Here is a 17495-nt window from a genome sequence, read left to right as displayed (position 1 = left end):
GTTACGTGACACTTCCCACGTCTCCAATGGGGTCTCAGAGCCCGGGAAAAACCTGAATGACGTAATTCAAAGCCCTGGCTGAAACACACCAGAGCTTTTGCTAAGTGGTCTATCAGAGGACAAAGGCTTAGGCGCGTGACCTGCCCCGCCCCCGTCTTTCTGTTTTTCCCTCTATTTACAGACAGGCAGATTCCCGGTCGGAATATTATCGCTTTTCTACGAGATAAATTGCATAAAAATTGATTTTAAACAGTGGTTGACATGCTTTGAAGTACGGTAATGGAAAATTTAGAATTTTTTTGTCACGTTCTGTGCCATGCGCACGACCGTGATTTACCATTCTGATAGTGTCTAGAACGCACGAACAAAACGTCGCTGATTGAACATAACGATGGATTATTTGGGACCAAACCTACATTTGTTATTGAAGTAGAAGTCCTGGGAGTGCATTCTGACGAAGAACAGGAAAGGTAAGACCATTTTTCTTATAGGAAATATGATTTTGATATAGGCTAAACTTGCCGGGTGTCTAAATAGCTAGCCCGTGATGGCTGGGCTATGTACTTAGAATATTGCAAAATGTGCTTCATCCGAAAAGCTATTTTAAAATCGGACAGAGTGCATAGAGGAGTTCTGTATCTATAATTCTTAAAATAATTGTTATGCTTTTTGTGAACGTTTATCGTGAGTAATTTAGTAAATTGTTAGTAAATTCCCCGGAAGTTTGCAGGGGGTATGCTTTTTCTGAACGTCACATGCTAATGTAAAAAGCTGTTTTTTGATATAAATATGAACTTGATTGAACAGACATGCATGTATTGTATAACAATGTCCTAGGTGTGTCATCTGATTAAGATCATAAAAGGTTAGTGCTGCATTTAGCTGTGGTTTGGGTTTTTGTGACATTATATGCTAGCTTGAAAAATGGGTGTCATTACTTCTGGCTGGGTAATCTGCTGACATAATCTAATGTTTTGCTTTCGTTGTAAAGCCTTTTTGAAATCGGACAGTGTGGTTAGATTAACGAGAGTCTTGTCTTTAAATAGCTGTAAAATAGTCATATGTTTGAGAAATTGAAGTAATAGCATTTCAAACGTTTTGAAAATCGCGCCACAGGATTCAACTGGCTGTTACGTAGGTGGGACGATTTGGTGCCACCTAGCCCATAGAGGTTAACAAGGGACGTTATGCATGGCGGCAAAAGAACACAGCGTTCCAAGAAAAACACTTGCTACCCACAGTAAAATTTGGTGGGGGTTCCATCAGGCTGTGGGGCTGCGTGGCCAGTGCCGGTACTGGGAATCTTGTTAAAGTTGAGGGTCGCACGGATTCCAGTCAATATCAGCAGATTCTTGGGAATAATGTTGAAGAATCAGTCACAAAGTTGAAGTTACGCCGGGGCTGGATATTTCAACAAGACAACGACCCAAAACACTGCTCAAAATCTACCTGGGAATTTATGCAGAGGAACAAGTACAATGTTCTGGAATGGCCATCCCAGTCCCCAGACCTGAATATCATTGAGAATCTGTGGGATGATTTGAAGCGGGCTGTCCGTGCTCGGCAACCATCAAACCTAACTGAACTGGAGATGTTTTGTAAGGAGGAATGGTCCAAAATGCCATCCAGACACTCATTAGAGGCTATAGGAAGCATCTAGATGCTGTTATTTTAGCAAAAGGAGGCTCTACTAAATATTAATGTAATTTTTCTATTGGGGTGCCCAAATTTATGCACCTGTCTAATTTTGTTTTGATGCATATTGCACATTTTCTGTTAATCCAATAAACCTCATTTCACTACTGAAATATTACTGTGTACATCAGTTATTTGATAGATCAAAATGAAAATGCTAATCCAAACACCCAATTATTTATAAATGGAAATTCTGGAAATTGTCAGGGGTGCCCAAACTTTTTCATACGACTGTATCTGTATTCCCAGCAATGTGGAATCCATAGATTGGGGCCTAATGACTAAATTTCTATTGACTGATTTCCTTATACGTACTGTAACTCAGTAAAAGATATGAAATTGTATGTTGCATTTATATATTTTTTGTTCAGTATATTTATAAATAGTATACGTATAAAATACGTCGGTAGTATGTCAATAAAATTCTCTAACCTTAAAAGTAGTTTTGAGTTATTATCCAGTTAGGATGATTTTGGCCAGGAGTGAGCAGATCAGCGATAAAGCACATTAATTTCTACGCTTCTTCACAAGGCATTCTGCACCGCCATCTTCAGTCCACCATACTCCTGCCTTTTAGCCCAAAAACATGTTGCAACACTTCCCAAGTGGTAGTGCTTCCCAAATGGCACCCAATTCCCTATATAGTGCACTACTTTTGACCAGATCACCAGGGCCCTAGACAAACAGTGTACTTAATAGGGGTTACAGAAAGATGGTTATGGGAACTCTGGTAAAAACACACGTCCCTATATTTAGCACAGATCACAATCAGCAGCTTAATGCGGCAAACTCCAGAAATCCACTAAGCTTGCAAAAAGCCTGCCCTCCCTTTGCCTTTGGTTAGACTTGAAAGCCCCTTAGAAAAAAACTGAGCTGACAGGAGTGTTTGTGAGCTGGGGCTGAGAGGGGGTCCCCTGGGCTTAGACTATTCAGTGTCCCACACCCCCTGCCTAGCCTGTGCCCCTTTACCTTCCCATCTGTGCCCTCTCTCTGTGCTCAAATGCTTTCAGACCGCAGGACACCTCTGGATCACACTGCTGCTATTAGAGAAACACCAGGGGCTGACAATCACTTAAAGGTCCAATGCAGCTAATGTAATCTCAATATCAAATACTTTCTGGGTAACAATTAAGTACCTTACAGGGATTTTTGAATTTCTTTTATTGAAAACAGAAACAAAAAACAGGTTCTTAGCAAAGGGCAATTTCTCAAACAAGAATTTTGCTACAACTGTCTGGTAGTGGTCTGAGTGGGAAGGAGAAAACTGAAAAATTAGCCTTTATTGGCAGAAAGGTTTGGAACGCTATCTTATTGATGTATTGCACCTAACAAATTTACCGCATGGTGATGTCAACATGGAAGGCCAAAACTCCATCCCACCAAAACAGACAAATTTCAGGGTCGTTTGAAACTTACACTAAAACTGCATTACCATACTTTTCACAATTTCACAGTATTACTCCAACCTTAGTGTGGAAATATATATAAAAACACAGGAACACCACATTTTGGACTGCACTGGGGCTTTAAACATACCCCAGACAGAGCACACAAGCACTGCAAACACACAGCAGCATGAACACAAACAGCAGTATGTGCACACACGCAAGGCACACTCAAGAGAAGAAAAACAAACATCTGCCGACTGACCAAAGAGACAACAGAAAAACAAAGACCGCTGACAAACAGGCTACATGAACAGTAATACTCCTTACGTTGTATGTGAATGAGCTGCTTTGGCATCTTGAAGTCCCCAGGGTAGAGGGACTCGTAGTAGGCGATGTTGCTCCCTGCTTCGGGGACGGGGATGACCATGTTGTCCCGTTTCTCCCCATACACCTGCTGTGCCGAGATAGCCCGCTGTAGATGGTGCTCCTGTGGGGGAGGAAGGTAAAGGTCAGTAGGCCTACACTACAACTGCGGCAGGTAAAGAATTAATTATACGCAATTACACCAAAAATCAAACTGAGCACACTTTCTAATGTTAGAAAAACTATGATTAAGAGTAAGTAATAAATGGGGTATAAATGCTTAATTTCATTTTTGTGACCGGCGTCTTTTAACCAATGTTAAAATAAATTATTTAGATACAATAATAAAAACAAACATATCTACAACTGAATATTAAGCATCAAAGTGCCTGTCCTGCCACAAAATGCTGAGTGATAGTGCTTATTTATTATTATAGTTCAGGGATCTACACTGACATTTTTTTTTTTTACAATGAGCACATGATGTGCACCTAAGTAGAAGCACACAAATAAAATGTAGGAAACAAAGAACTTCTTCTGAAACTCATCAGTCTATTCTTGTTCTGAGAAATGAAGGCGATTCCATTCTATTCAAGGCATAGCCTTCATTTCTCAGAACAAGAATAGACTGACGAGTTTCAGAATTAAGTTTTGTTTCTAGCCATTTTGAGCCTGTAATCGAACCCACAAATGCTAATACTCCAGATACTCAACGAGTCTAAAGGCCAGTTTTATTGCTTCTTTAACCTCTACGGGCTAGGGGGCAGCATTGAGAATTTTGGAAAAAATATGTGCCCATTTATAACTGCCTCCTACACCAACTCAGAAGCTAGAATATGCATATTATTGTTCAGGTTTGGATAGAAAACACCCTAAAGTTTCTAAAACTGTTTGAATGGTGTCTGTGAGTATAACAGAACTCCTATGGCAGGCAAAAACCTGAGAAGGTTTCATGCAGGAAGTACCCTGTCTGACAAGGTGTTGTTGTTCTTGCTTCTGTTTATTGAAGAGTCAGGAGCTTAGCTGTAACGTGACAATTCCTAGGGCTCCAATAGGCTCTCAGAACCCGGGAAAAACCTGAACGATGACGAGGCAGCCTCAGGCTGAAACACAGAATCCCCTTTTCCAAGTGTCCCATCAGTGGACAATAGAATTAGGCGCGTGCACGATTCGACCCCGTGGAGTATTTTCCTTCGGCTGTTTAGCTAATTGCAGATTCCCGGTCGGAATATTATCGCTTTTCTACGAGATAAATTGCATAAAAATTGATTTTAAACAGCGGTTGACATGCTTCGAAGTACGGTAATGGAATATTTAGAATTTTTTGGTCACGTTCTGTGCCATGCGCACGACCGTGATTTAGCATTCTGATAGTGTCGAGAACGCACGAACAAAACGCCGCTGTTTGGATATAACGATGGATTATTTGGGACCAAACCTACATTTGTTATTGAAGTAGAAGTCCTGGGAGTGCATTCTGACGAAGAACAGGAAAGGTAAGACCATTTTTCTTATAGGAAATGTGATTTTGGTGAAGGCTAAACTTGCTGGGTGTCTAAATAGCTAGCCCGTGATGGCTGGGCTATGTACTTAGAATATTGCAAAATGTGCTTCATCCGAAAAGCTATTTTAAAATCGGACATATCGAGTGCATAGAGGAGTAATGTATCTATAATTCTTAAAATAATTGTTATGCTTTTTGTGAACGTTTATCGTGAGTAATTTAGCAAATTGTTAGTAAATTCCCCGGAAGTTTGCGGGGGGTATGCTTTTTCTGAACGTCACATGCTAATGTAAAAAGCTGGTTTTTGATATAAATATGAACTTGATTGAACAGACATGCATGTATTGTATAACATAATGTCCTAGGTGTGTCATCTGATGAAGATCATAAAAGGTTAGTGCTGCATTTAGCTGTGGTTTGGGTTTTTGTGACATTATATGCTAGCTTGAAAAATGGGTGTCTGATTATTTCTGGCTGGGCACTCTCCTGACATAATCTAATGTTTTGCTTTCGTTGTAAAGCCTTTTTGAAATCGGACAGTGTGGTTAGATTAACGAGAGTCTTGTCTTTAAATAGCTGTAAAATAGTCATATGTTTGAGAAATTGAAGTAATAGTATTTCAAACGTTTTAAAAATTGCGCCACAGGATTCAACTGGCTGTTACTTAGGTGGGACGAATTCGTCCCGCCGGTCCCATAGAGGTTAACAAGCACACCAGTTTTCAGCTGTGCTAATATAATTGCAAAAGGGTTTTCTTAATGATCAATTAGCCTTTTAAAATGATAAACTTGGATTAGCTAACACAACGTGCCATGGGAACACAGGAGTGATGGTTTCTGATAATGGGCCTCTGTAAGCATTTATAGATATTCCATTAATTTGCTGCCGTTTCCAACTACAATAGGCATTTTACGTTTATTTTCTGGCTGGTGCTCACATCGCCTCCATTGTTGTTTTCCTTACAAATAACAACTGTGTGTGGATGTGTGCATTCCTATCAAAGTAAGTGCCCCTTTTCTGTATATCATGTTGTCGTTTCTACTGTAGCATGAAATATGTATGCATGTATGCAGTTTTATAATGCATTCCGATTGCATAAATTGTAATGGACACCTATGATGTGTGTAAAATACTTTTTTGAAGGTCGTACTAATTATAATGAGCTAATGCTAAGCTATTTGCCAGCTATGTGTGGCGCCATGTTTGTTGACATTATACAATGCATTCTGGGTGTCACGTAAACATCTGTCAGACCAAAAATGTATTGAGGTCAAGGAATGGTTCACTCATATTTCAGGTAAACTTCCGGAAGTGAATGAAGGTAAGTAACTGATCGTAGACGTCACACCCCCTTCAAGATGCATACTGTAAACAGACCAAACTTATCTTGTCTCTTATTACCTTTGGTTGACGCGAAAAACATGGTGGCACACACAAACTACTCATCGATGGATTACGTAAACATTTCTAGGAAGTGTTTTACTCAAATATTTCAAATCATGTTGAGCTCACCCGTGAAGTATTACAAATAGTAATTGCTATTAGCTACATTTACATTTTACATTTACGTCATTTAGCAGACACTCTTATCCAGAGCGACTTACAAATTGGCTAATTCATATTGTGGTCGGTCAGCCTAGAGTGTTCTAAATATGCTTGTGTTACGTCAAGCTCTCCTTAGTTAGCACTAGGACGAATGTAGTCCACATTTTCTGGTTTGGATGATTATGTATGCTGTTGTTATTTCTGTGAATGTCTTAACATTGCATTCCAAAATAAACTTGTCACATTCAGGACATGACTTTGTAAGGACTGTGTTTGTGCAAAATGGTTCTGAAAAAAATGTGTGGCTAGCTCAAACGCTGACTGTTGCATCAATCAAAACTGGACGTTCTAAGTGAGCTTTCTAATCCAACCGGTTTAAGCATTCGTGGCAGGGACCAGTGTGGAATGTTCACACACGCTTGTTGGTACCTGTGAAAAGGTTAAGCCCCCCCAGCAATTCAACATAGGCTTACACCCCAGTAGGTCCAGTCTCCCCATCCGAGATCATTCACAGTACTCATCCAATTTTAATTCACATTATGGGGGAAATCAATTCAGGGGAATTCGAGGTCGGACGTTCAGCATCCTCAGATCAACTCAAAACAATATCAGTACAGGTGAGTCTATAAACTTTGGGATACATGTACACACACTCAAGTTCTCATTAGGTTGGTTGAGACGCTAGAAACAGTTGGGCTGTCCCAGACAAAAAAAAAAATCTTGGTCAACCGAGTGTTTTTTCGACCAATCGATTAGTAGAAAATGTAAAACATTTATTTTTCCATATACAGACACACCCTATGTTTGAATAAAATCAACTAAAATAAATATATATATATATATATATATATATATATATATATATATATATATATATATATATATATATATATATATATATATATAAAAAAATATAACTTTAGCCCTATTCGCACGGGACTAGTATTACTACAGAACATCGGTTATGTAATTATCACCCCAGCATGTCCGTTTTTCCAGTGGACGATTCGGGCGGGATTAGTTTTACCCCTGTAATATTTTTCCCCCCTCATTCAAAATGAACCACTATGACGTAAGCCTGGAGGCTCTTCTAGACGTGAAGACATTTCAAAGGTGTAGGCATAGCCTAATATTGGCCTAACGGGCCTTCAGTTCAGAGAAAGTCAAAATAATAACGCATATCAATAACAACCATGAACCGTAACCTATGCAGACATTTAATTAACTGAATAATGTCAATTCATTGGCACAATATCTACTTCATCTTTTGAAAGAGAAGTATGGCACAAGGAAAGTTGGTGTGACTAAACAGTTCCTTCATCTGTAGGCTACGTGCATAGCACCTTGTTTTAATCATCAATTTGTTCCCATGTTCTTATCCAAACTGGGTGCAGCACCTGTTTAAATCTAATATCACTCAAAACGCAGGGATGATGATTCACACGGGATAAGTATTATCAGAGGACCTGAGAGTTTGCTGAAAAACAGTAGGTTTTTAGGGCTAGGATAACTTCCTTGCCAAGTAAAAATTACCAAGATGGCAGAGTCGGACAGCACAAAAATTACAGATGTGGCGATTTGTGTTTGTGCACAATTACATTAACTGAGTTCCCCCAGTAAAGTGTATCCCGTCTGAATAGGGCTTTTGCCTGATGCTTTAAGCACTGCAATATTTTTTTAAAACAAATTACTAAAAAGAGGGAGCCAGAGATCAATATAGTCTAAGCAAAAAATAAAAATAAATAAATAAAAATCACTGCTCGTGATCAGCTACATGAGCGGTAGGCAACCTTCTCCATTTGGAACGCTAAGTTGTCGTACCATCTCTACTGATCTGCGTGCCAGTTGTGATTTTCGTGGAAGTTTCATTTCAGTTATAATCAAGTCTTAATCTCAAAATCAATGTCATGAGGTTTTAATCAAAATTCTAAAAGTAACTTTATTGCCATTGCCAATAAGTAAAAATTGCCTACATAAAGCCAACAAATACTTTTTAAAAAAAAAAAGAATTACAGCCAGCAGGAACAAGATATCCTGATAAAAATAAACATCCTATCAATCACATTGGCTATGCATGGTCTGTCTGCAAGGAACTTGAAACACTGTATCAACTATTAATTTGGGTCCAGCACGAAGCTTGCGCTAGCGAACTTGTGACATTGTATAAAATATTCTGGGCCCTCAGTTTCCTGGGTCAGTGAGCTCCTGACAGAGACACAGCTGTAGGATATTTAAGCAAGGGATATGTAGTAATTAGGTAGGCCTTTATGACATTTCCACCGGATCAGAGCATGACATTTTCTGATTGATTATCAAAAGGGAGAGAGCTGGAAAGATTAAAAATAGGCTACATTTTAGAACTATAGTAATTCTCAATGGATGTAAAAACAGACTTTGTTTACTTGCTTTTTGAGGCAAAGAAAAATGACTTTGAAAAGCTCCACAGTGATGTTCAGTTAAACCAATCAGAAATAGTATCAGATCCCAGAATGGGCACATTTATAAGCCTACATTTGCATGCAGACAAAATAGCCTAGACCTATTTCTATGCGTAATCAGGTGTGTGTCCTTACTCAAGATTGACAGGAGTGCTCCAAACAAAAGACAATTAATTAATAGACAACTTGTAAATGGAATGATCCCAAACTTTTTCCTTACAAGCGTAGCCTAGGTAGTGCGCTCCGCAAACAACATGTCCAGTCCTACAATAATAATAATATATTGAATGCGTACACAGAAATTACCATACCCAAACAAACATTGTAGAATAGAAATTATGGTAATTAAAGGTCAATGGTACTGGTATGCAACCCCCGCAATGGATTAGTCCAAACAGACAGGTGTCTCGTGCCATACCACTTAAATACATTTGCCACTATTCGACCCCCCAAACAAATCTTGGTCGACCAACAGCCTTTTGACCAAACAATTGACTAAAAATGGGGTCAGCCCTAATACACATTGTACAAAATGTTTTGCTCTTTCCATGAGACTGACCAGTGTAGAGACAGGTTAAATTATTTTTAAGCCTTGAGAGAATTCAGACGTGGATTGTGTTTTTGAATGGGATATGGTAGTAGGTGCCTGGCGCACCGGTTTGTGTCAAGAACTGAAACGCTGCTGGGTTTTTCAGGCTCAACAATTTCCCATGTGATTAAATAATTGTCCACCACCCAAAGGACATCCAGCCAAACAACTGTGGGAAACAATCGAGTCAAAATGGGCCAGCATCTGTAGAGAACGCAATTGACACCTTGTACAGTTAGTGCCCTGACAAATTGAGGCGCTACTCAATATTAGAAAGGCATTCTTAAATGTTTTGTACTAGAGGCCGACCGATTAATCGGAATGGCCGATTTCAAGTTTTCATAACAATCGGTAATCGGTATTTTGGGCCACCGATTAGCCGTTTTTTTTTCTTTCTTTTACACCTTTATTTAACTAGGCAAGTCAGATTAAGAACACATTCTTATTTACAATGACGGCCTAGAAACGGGGGTTAACTGCCTTGTTAAGGGGGGATTCGTTTTTGCAACCTTCAGTTACCAGTCCAACGCTCTAACCACCTGCCTTACATTGCACTCCACAAGGCTTAACAGGCTGACTACCTGTAACGCGAGGGCAGCAAGAAGCAAAGGTAAGTTGCTAGCTAGTATTAGACTTATAAAAAAACTATCAATTTTAAGGCAGCTTGCTGCCGAAAACAGTTAATGTTTATTTTTAATAACAAACAATGCAAACAGTGCATCAGAGCAAGACTGAACATCTTACAACTACAATATTAACCTCACTAGGGTAGGGGGAACTATTTTCACCTCTAGATGAAAAGCGTGCCCAAAGTAAACTGCCTGCTACTAAGGCCCAGAAGCTAGGATATGCATATAATTGGTCGATTTGGATAGAAAACACTAAAGTTTCCAAAACTGTTAAAATAATGTCTGAGTATAACAGAACTGATATGGCAGGCAAAAACCTGATTATTTTGAAATGGCTGTTTTTCCATTGAAAGCCTATCCAGCATACAAAGACTTAGGACCCAGTTCACGATCCCTATGGCTTCCACTACATGTGGCCAGTCTTTAGGCATTGTTTCAGGCTTTTACTCAAAAAATGAGGGAGAAACACCACTTTCAATGAGAGGACAGTGGAAATTTCCAGACATGAGTCCAGCGTGTGACCGGGAGCATGCCTTTCTTGTTTCTCCTTTTCTATTGACGAAGCTATTGTCCGGTTGAAATATAATCAATTATTTATGACAAAAACTGGAGGATTGATTATAAACATCGTTTGACATGTTTCTATGAACTTTTATGGTACTTTTTTGATTTTTCGTCTGCCTGCTGTGACCGCGCTTTGTTACAATGAATTACTGAACAAAACGCACCAACAAAACGGTTTTGGATATAAAGAGGGAATTTATCAAACAAAACGAACATCTGTGTAACGGAGTCTTGGAAGTGCAACCATATGAAGATCAAAAGGTAAGTGATTAATTTTATCGCTATTACTGACTTTTGTTACTCTTGGCTGCTAACTGTTTGTAATGATTTATCTGCTGGGCGCTGTTCTCAGATAATCGCATGGTTTGCTTTCGCCGTAAAGTATTTTTGAAATCTGACACGGCGGCTGGATTAACAACAAGATGTATTGCACTTGTGATGTTATGAAAGTTAAATAGTTATAGTAATTTAATTTGGCGCTCTGCAATTTCACTTGATGTTGGCCAGGTGGGACGGTAGCGTCCCACACCCCCTAGAGAGGTTAACAGAGAAGCTAGTATCTGAAGCTAGTCTACAAACATTAACAGCTAAGTCTTAGGTTTTCTGTTAGCAGTTGAAGCAAATCATGATGCAACACGATTAATCAAAGTCAGATAAAAAATTAGACAGACGTGCAATTTCCATAAATGGCAAGAGGCTGCGATGCTCGTTTTATTTTTACAATCCATTAATACAACAAAACTAGACTTATGATACCGCCAATGATATAAGCTAGATTCTATTCATTCACTCTCTACATGCATAGAGGATGCTGACCAACCACAAGCAGGCTCTCACACTGCATGGCATGTACATGCTGGCCAATCACAAATGTCCCTGTGTACACTGCGCAATTAGACGCTGGTGATGAGAGAAAGGGCTTTACCTCAGTAGACCTCGGAAATATGAGTGCTAACGAGATTGATTTAGTGCCAAAGAAAGGCATCTTCAGTGCTATGTCAGTATTTATGCTACAGACAAACCAATATCAACCAAATGCAAGTGTTGCGCAAAAAGTGCTCCAGTGTTGTGGCGACTAATGTATTCAAATCATTTATAGAACTATCCCCTACTTTACGACAATTGCAAGGTGAAAAAAGCTCTCGACAGCAGCAAAGCCCCTCAGCTACAGCCAGCCACCTATGTTAAAAGGAACCACCAGCTTTCATATCTTCTGAGCAAGGAACTTAATAAACGTTAGCTTTTTTACATGGCACATATTGCACTTTTACTTTCTTCTCCAACACTTTGTTTTTGCATTATTTAAACCAAATTGAACATGTTTCATTATTTATTTGAGGCTAAATTGATTTTATTGATGTATTATATTAAGTTAAAATAAGTGTTCATTCAGTATTGTTGTAATTGTCATTATTACAAATAAATATAATTTAAATTAAAAAAAATAATAATATTTCATTTAACGGCCGATTAATCGGTATCGGCTTTTTTGGGCCGTCCAATAATCGGTATCGACGTTGAAAAATCATAATCTGTCGACCTCTTATTGTTTATATATATATATATATATAAACAATAAGAGGTCGACAGATTATAAACAACAAGAGGTCGACAGATTATAAACAACAAGAGGTCGACAGATTATAAACAACAAGAGGTCGACAGATTATAAACAACAAGAGGTCGACATTGTTATTTATATATATATATATATATATATATATATATATATATATATATATATATATATATATATATATATATATATATATATATATATATAAATAACAATGTCAGAAAAGACTTTAGGGGTTAAGCAGCTGAGCTTGTGAAACCGTTTCGCATTAGTTGTCTTAATTATTATTCCTCTTCTTCCGTAAAGCCAAATTAAAATGCAAATTCTCGTGAGATAAGGCCTGTGAGATAAGGCCTAGGAGAGTGCAACCTGGCATGATAGTGAAGGGCCACACCCTCTCATGCAATGCCATGCCAAAAGGCCACACGGTGGTGCTATAACAATCAATTTAACATGGAAACTTTGTAAGGTCATGCCCCTCACCCAGTTTGACCTAGTCATGAAATTCAGCACATAGGTCCCTCTCCAAAAACAAATCTGCCTCAGCCATTACAATTTTACGTTACACTTCAAAGGCTACTTCTCTGAAACTTCACTTGTGGCATCTACGGACAAAGTTCCCCAAACGCAACATTTCCCAGATTAGTACATAAAACATGGCCGCTATTGACCAATACACATTCACGTGGGCGTGGTCTGGCACATAAATCAGTCACGGATATTCGTATTGTAACAAAACTTGGTACCTGTTCCAAACACTGAAGACTCAACATGTTCAAGCACGGTCAGATCGACCACACAGTGGCGCTATAATGCACCCATGTTAATATAGCTTAATCTGTTGATTCCAGGTGATGAAATTTGGCACACATGGTCAGGGATATGAGTCTGGCTAACCTGTAAAGTATGGTTCAGTTACGCCGCATGGTGGCGCTGTTAGACATGAAAAAAACGTCATGTAAGCTCATTGGCTCATATCAGCCATACTGTTTGCACTGGAGTCCTGGAAAAAGTTGCATTTAAGACATGGGTACAGAGATGTCATAACAAATTTGGTGCCAAATCGGTCCAGGAGAAGACGTTTTAAAGTGGTCAACATCTTTGAAAATAGTCCAAAATACCTCATAAGCATAATATTTATTGGATAACCTGTTCAATGTATTGTTCTGATATTTGGTAAGTGTGGTAAACAGTACTGAAGTAGCTCATCTTTGCACAATGTGTCCTGATGGTGGCACAGTGGGCCCACAGCTGAATCCTGGCAACTGTTGTGGCACTCACTAATTAATACATTAATTCACTCCAGACAACCATATTGGAAGGATAGACTGTTGCTTTGGTAATGTGACCATGTCACCGACAGGATGTTCATATCAGATATGATAGCGTATAAAGTAAATAAAGAATTAAACTCTCAATGAGCCGTTTTTGAAGGTCTCAGCATGGCCCCAAATCACCCCCATGAGGCCTAAGGCAACTCACACACACCGCTGAACTCCAGGCAGGGTGAAAACTTGCATAAGGAACCAATTGGAAGCAGGCCTGAATAAGACTCTTTTGCACGCTCCTCTGGAGAACGCCAGGCAGCGACCCACTAACCTGAATCACAGCTGACCTGACGATAGCAAAATCACTCACAGCTGCTAGACTGAGCTTAGTGAAGTTGGGGACCTTCCTCTACTAATGTGTACGCACATGGTAGTGAAAGGATGTCTATGAATGACACAACCAATGAACAAAAAAGTCACAGCAGGGAGAAAGACCATACATTAGATCATTCATCTAGCTTATCCTTAGCTCAGGTAGCCTACCTTCTTATGGCCTAGCAGCATTAGCTAAGGCAGGTGCAACATGTAGTGTGGGTGATAAACAGAAAAGCACCCTGATGTTATGAAAATCCATGATACAAGCATCAGCTTACTTGCCTCAGTGCTAGTATTTGTGCCATCATGCCAATTCCTTTTCAATCAATGCCAACTCCATGTTTTGGCATGACATTGTCAAGAGCAGAAAAATCTGATACCATTAGACTACCTGATACACACAGCTAGGACACCTAGGCTAAAACAGAAATACAGGTGGGAAAGTTTTGCAGCCTATTTTCACAGGGACATGCATTTCCCTCAATGTAATGTTCCCCTGAGGAACAGGACACCAATAAAAAAAAGTGGCCTCCAGCAGGTGTTCATTAGACAAGCTGATTGCCTGGGCCCTCGTCAAAATAGGTGTACTATATACAGTTGAAGTCAGAAGTTTACATATACTTAGGTTGGAGTCATTAAAACTCATTTTTCAACCACTCCACAAAGTTCCTGTTAACCTCTACGGGCTAGGGGGCAGTATTGAGAATTTTGGAAAAAATATGTGCCCATTTTTAACTGCCTCCTACACCAACTCAGAAGCTAGAATATGCATATTATTGTTCAGGTTTGGATAGAAACACCCTAAAGTTTCTAAAACTGTTTGAATGGTGTCTGTGAGTATAACAGAACTCCTATGGCAGGCAAAAACCTGAGAAGGTTTCATGCAGGAAGTACCCTGTCTGACAAGGTGTTGTTGTTCTTGCTTCTGTTTATTGAAGAGTCAGGATCTTAGCTGTAACGTGACAATTCCTAGGGCTCCAATAGGCTCTCAGAACCCGGAAAAAAGTTGAACGATGACGAGGCAGCCCCAGGCTGAAACACATAATCGCCTTTGCCAAGTGGCCGATCAGAGGACAAAGGGCTTAGGCGCGTGCCCGAGTCGACCCCATGCTGTATTTTCTTTCGTCTGTTTACCTAATTGCAGATTCCCGGTCGGAATATTATCGCTTTTTTACGAGAAAAATGGCATAAAAATTGATTTTAAACAGCGGTTGACATGCTTCGAAGTACGGTAATGAAATATTTAGAAATCTTTTGTCACGAAATGCGCGACCCTTATTTACCCTTTCGGATAGTGTCTTGAACGCACGAACAAAACGCCGCTGTTGGAACATAACTATGGATTATTTGGGACCAAACCAACATTTGTTATTGAAGTAGAAGTCCTGGGAGTGCATTCTGACGAAGAACAGGAAAGGTAATCAACCTTTTCTAATAGTAAATCGGAGTTTGGTGAAGGCTAAACTTGCTGGGTGTCTAAATAGCTAGCCCTGTGATTCCGGGCTATCTACTTAGAATACTGCAAAATGTGCTTTCACCGAAAAGCTATTTTAAAATCGGACATATCGAGTGCATAGAGGAGTTCTGTATCTATAATTCTTAAAATAATTGTTATGCTTTTTGTGAACGTTTATCGTGAGTAATTTAGTAAATTGTTAGTAAATTCACCGGAAGTTTGCGGGGGTATGCTTTTTCTGAACATCACATGCTAATGTAAAAAGCTGGTTTTTGATATAAATATGAACTTGATTGAACAGACATGCATGTATTGTATAACATAATGTCCTAGGTGTGTCATCTGATGAAGATCATCAAAGGTTAGTGCTGCATTTAGCTGTGGTTTGGGTTTTTGTGACATTATATGCTAGCTTGAAAAATGGGTGTCTGATTATTTCTGGCTGGGCACTCTCCTGACATAATCTAATGTTTTGCTTTCGTTGTAAAGCCTTTTTGAAATCGGACAGTGTGGTTAGATTAACGAGAGTCTTGTCTTTAAATAGCTGTAAAATAGTCATATGTTTGAGAAATTGAAGTAATAGCATTTCAAACATTTTAAAAATCACGCCACAGGATAACACTGGCTGTTACGTAGGTGGGACGAATTCGTCTCGCCGGTCCCATAGAGGTTAAACTGCATTCTAAACAGAAGATGATTACTGAAGTGTGTGTTAGCTGGGGCAAAAGGGTTACACCAATCAGGCCCCCGAGGACTGGAGTAGCCCATCCCTGTTGTAGATTAATAATATCACATTGTATTGTATTACACGCTCAACTTATTCCAAGGATCCTTTGGCCAAAATATGTTTAATCAGTTAAAAAATATATATATATTTTGAGATCTGGCTGCGGACCCACTGCAGTACCTTCATGGATCCCACTTTGAGAACCCCTGGCCTAGCGCTCACCCGTCATACAAAGTATCAAAGAAATCCAAGACATCAAACAGGTTAGGCACAGTCCATTCAGTAACCAAGTAGCTTAATTGTGCAAAGAGAAATCCACCAAGACAAAAATAATCAATTTGGACTTAATGAAGCTAGAGGACAGTCAAGGAAAAAGACATAGGTCAAGCCAAACAGTCTTCTATTTCTTAGAGGGGTAAGCAACCCTGTTCCTGGAGTGCTACATGATTTTGTTCAAACTAGGGACACCTGCCCAACTGAGCTAATCGATCAGTTCAGTGATTGCCTAAAACTCAACACACCTGGTCTTCCAAGTCTGTTAAATCAAAAATAGGGTTGCCTACCCCAGTCCTAGAGCAAACATGAGGGGAAACAATACATCCAACATTCCATAAAAACTGCATAAAACATTGAGATGTATAAAATATGCATGCTGTTGATTCCTATATGGTTTCACTATAGGCGGCCAGCCACAGAGCTTTGCTTTCCAGATTTAAAACAACCTGGTCAGGGAAAGCTAGCTAGCAGATCATCCATTCAGTCTGCCCCAGTGAACCAGCCCCAAGACTGCATCCCAAATATCACAAAACTTCTGGACCACTAACCTGATGTGCAGTAAGACACAAGTAAAGCACTATAAAGAGCACAGTCCAGGTTTTCCATCACTATAAAGAGAGCAGTGCAGGTTTTCCATCCAGTTCCCACTGGGGTAGATGAGGGTCAGACAGCCATGCTGCATATCACTTGAGCCACTGTAGTAAAACAGCCTGTGTGTCACTCCAGGAGGTTACATAACAGAGAGCACAGGAAGGGAGAGGGGCTGGCTTATTCTTCTGGTAGTTAATTTAACTGCACTACTGCTCCCCCATCCAGGGAAGCCCCCTCTGATGCTCTAGTTAAGAGAGACATTGCCAATCATCATACCAATGTTCAAAATTGACCACTGGGTTAATTTTGGATTTTATAACCCAGAACTTGAATGTTTTGCGTCACACCCCGACAGGCAAAAAATATGCACACCACATCAGTACTCAGATCTGCTATATTACATTCAGGAGATCATGTGCTTCATTACCCTTAGGCAGGTGCTCTTTACTTCCATAGCTAGTTTACTACAGCCTCCTACTCTGAGGTACTTTATGAATACCTGGACTGGCTT

General features: G+C 39.5%; 1 protein-coding gene across 2 annotated transcripts in view; it reads right to left on the bottom strand.

Annotated features, from left to right (window-relative positions):
- LOC115195873 (enhancer of polycomb homolog 1) overlaps positions 1-17495 on the bottom strand; it is a 110870-nt gene that overhangs the window by 72187 nt on the left and 21188 nt on the right. For both annotated transcript variants that reach the window (XM_029756197.1, XM_029756196.1), the window contains exon 2: positions 3411-3570. In XM_029756197.1, the coding sequence (XP_029612057.1) occupies positions 3411-3510 (100 nt within the window). In that variant the 5' untranslated portion in view covers positions 3511-3570. The remainder of the gene's footprint in view (positions 1-3410; positions 3571-17495) is intronic.

Source organism: Salmo trutta, chromosome 6, assembly GCF_901001165.1.
Source record: "Salmo trutta chromosome 6, fSalTru1.1, whole genome shotgun sequence".
NCBI classification, from domain to species: Eukaryota; Metazoa; Chordata; class Actinopteri; order Salmoniformes; family Salmonidae; genus Salmo; species Salmo trutta.
This window is presented reverse-complemented; position numbering and strand designations above follow the sequence as displayed.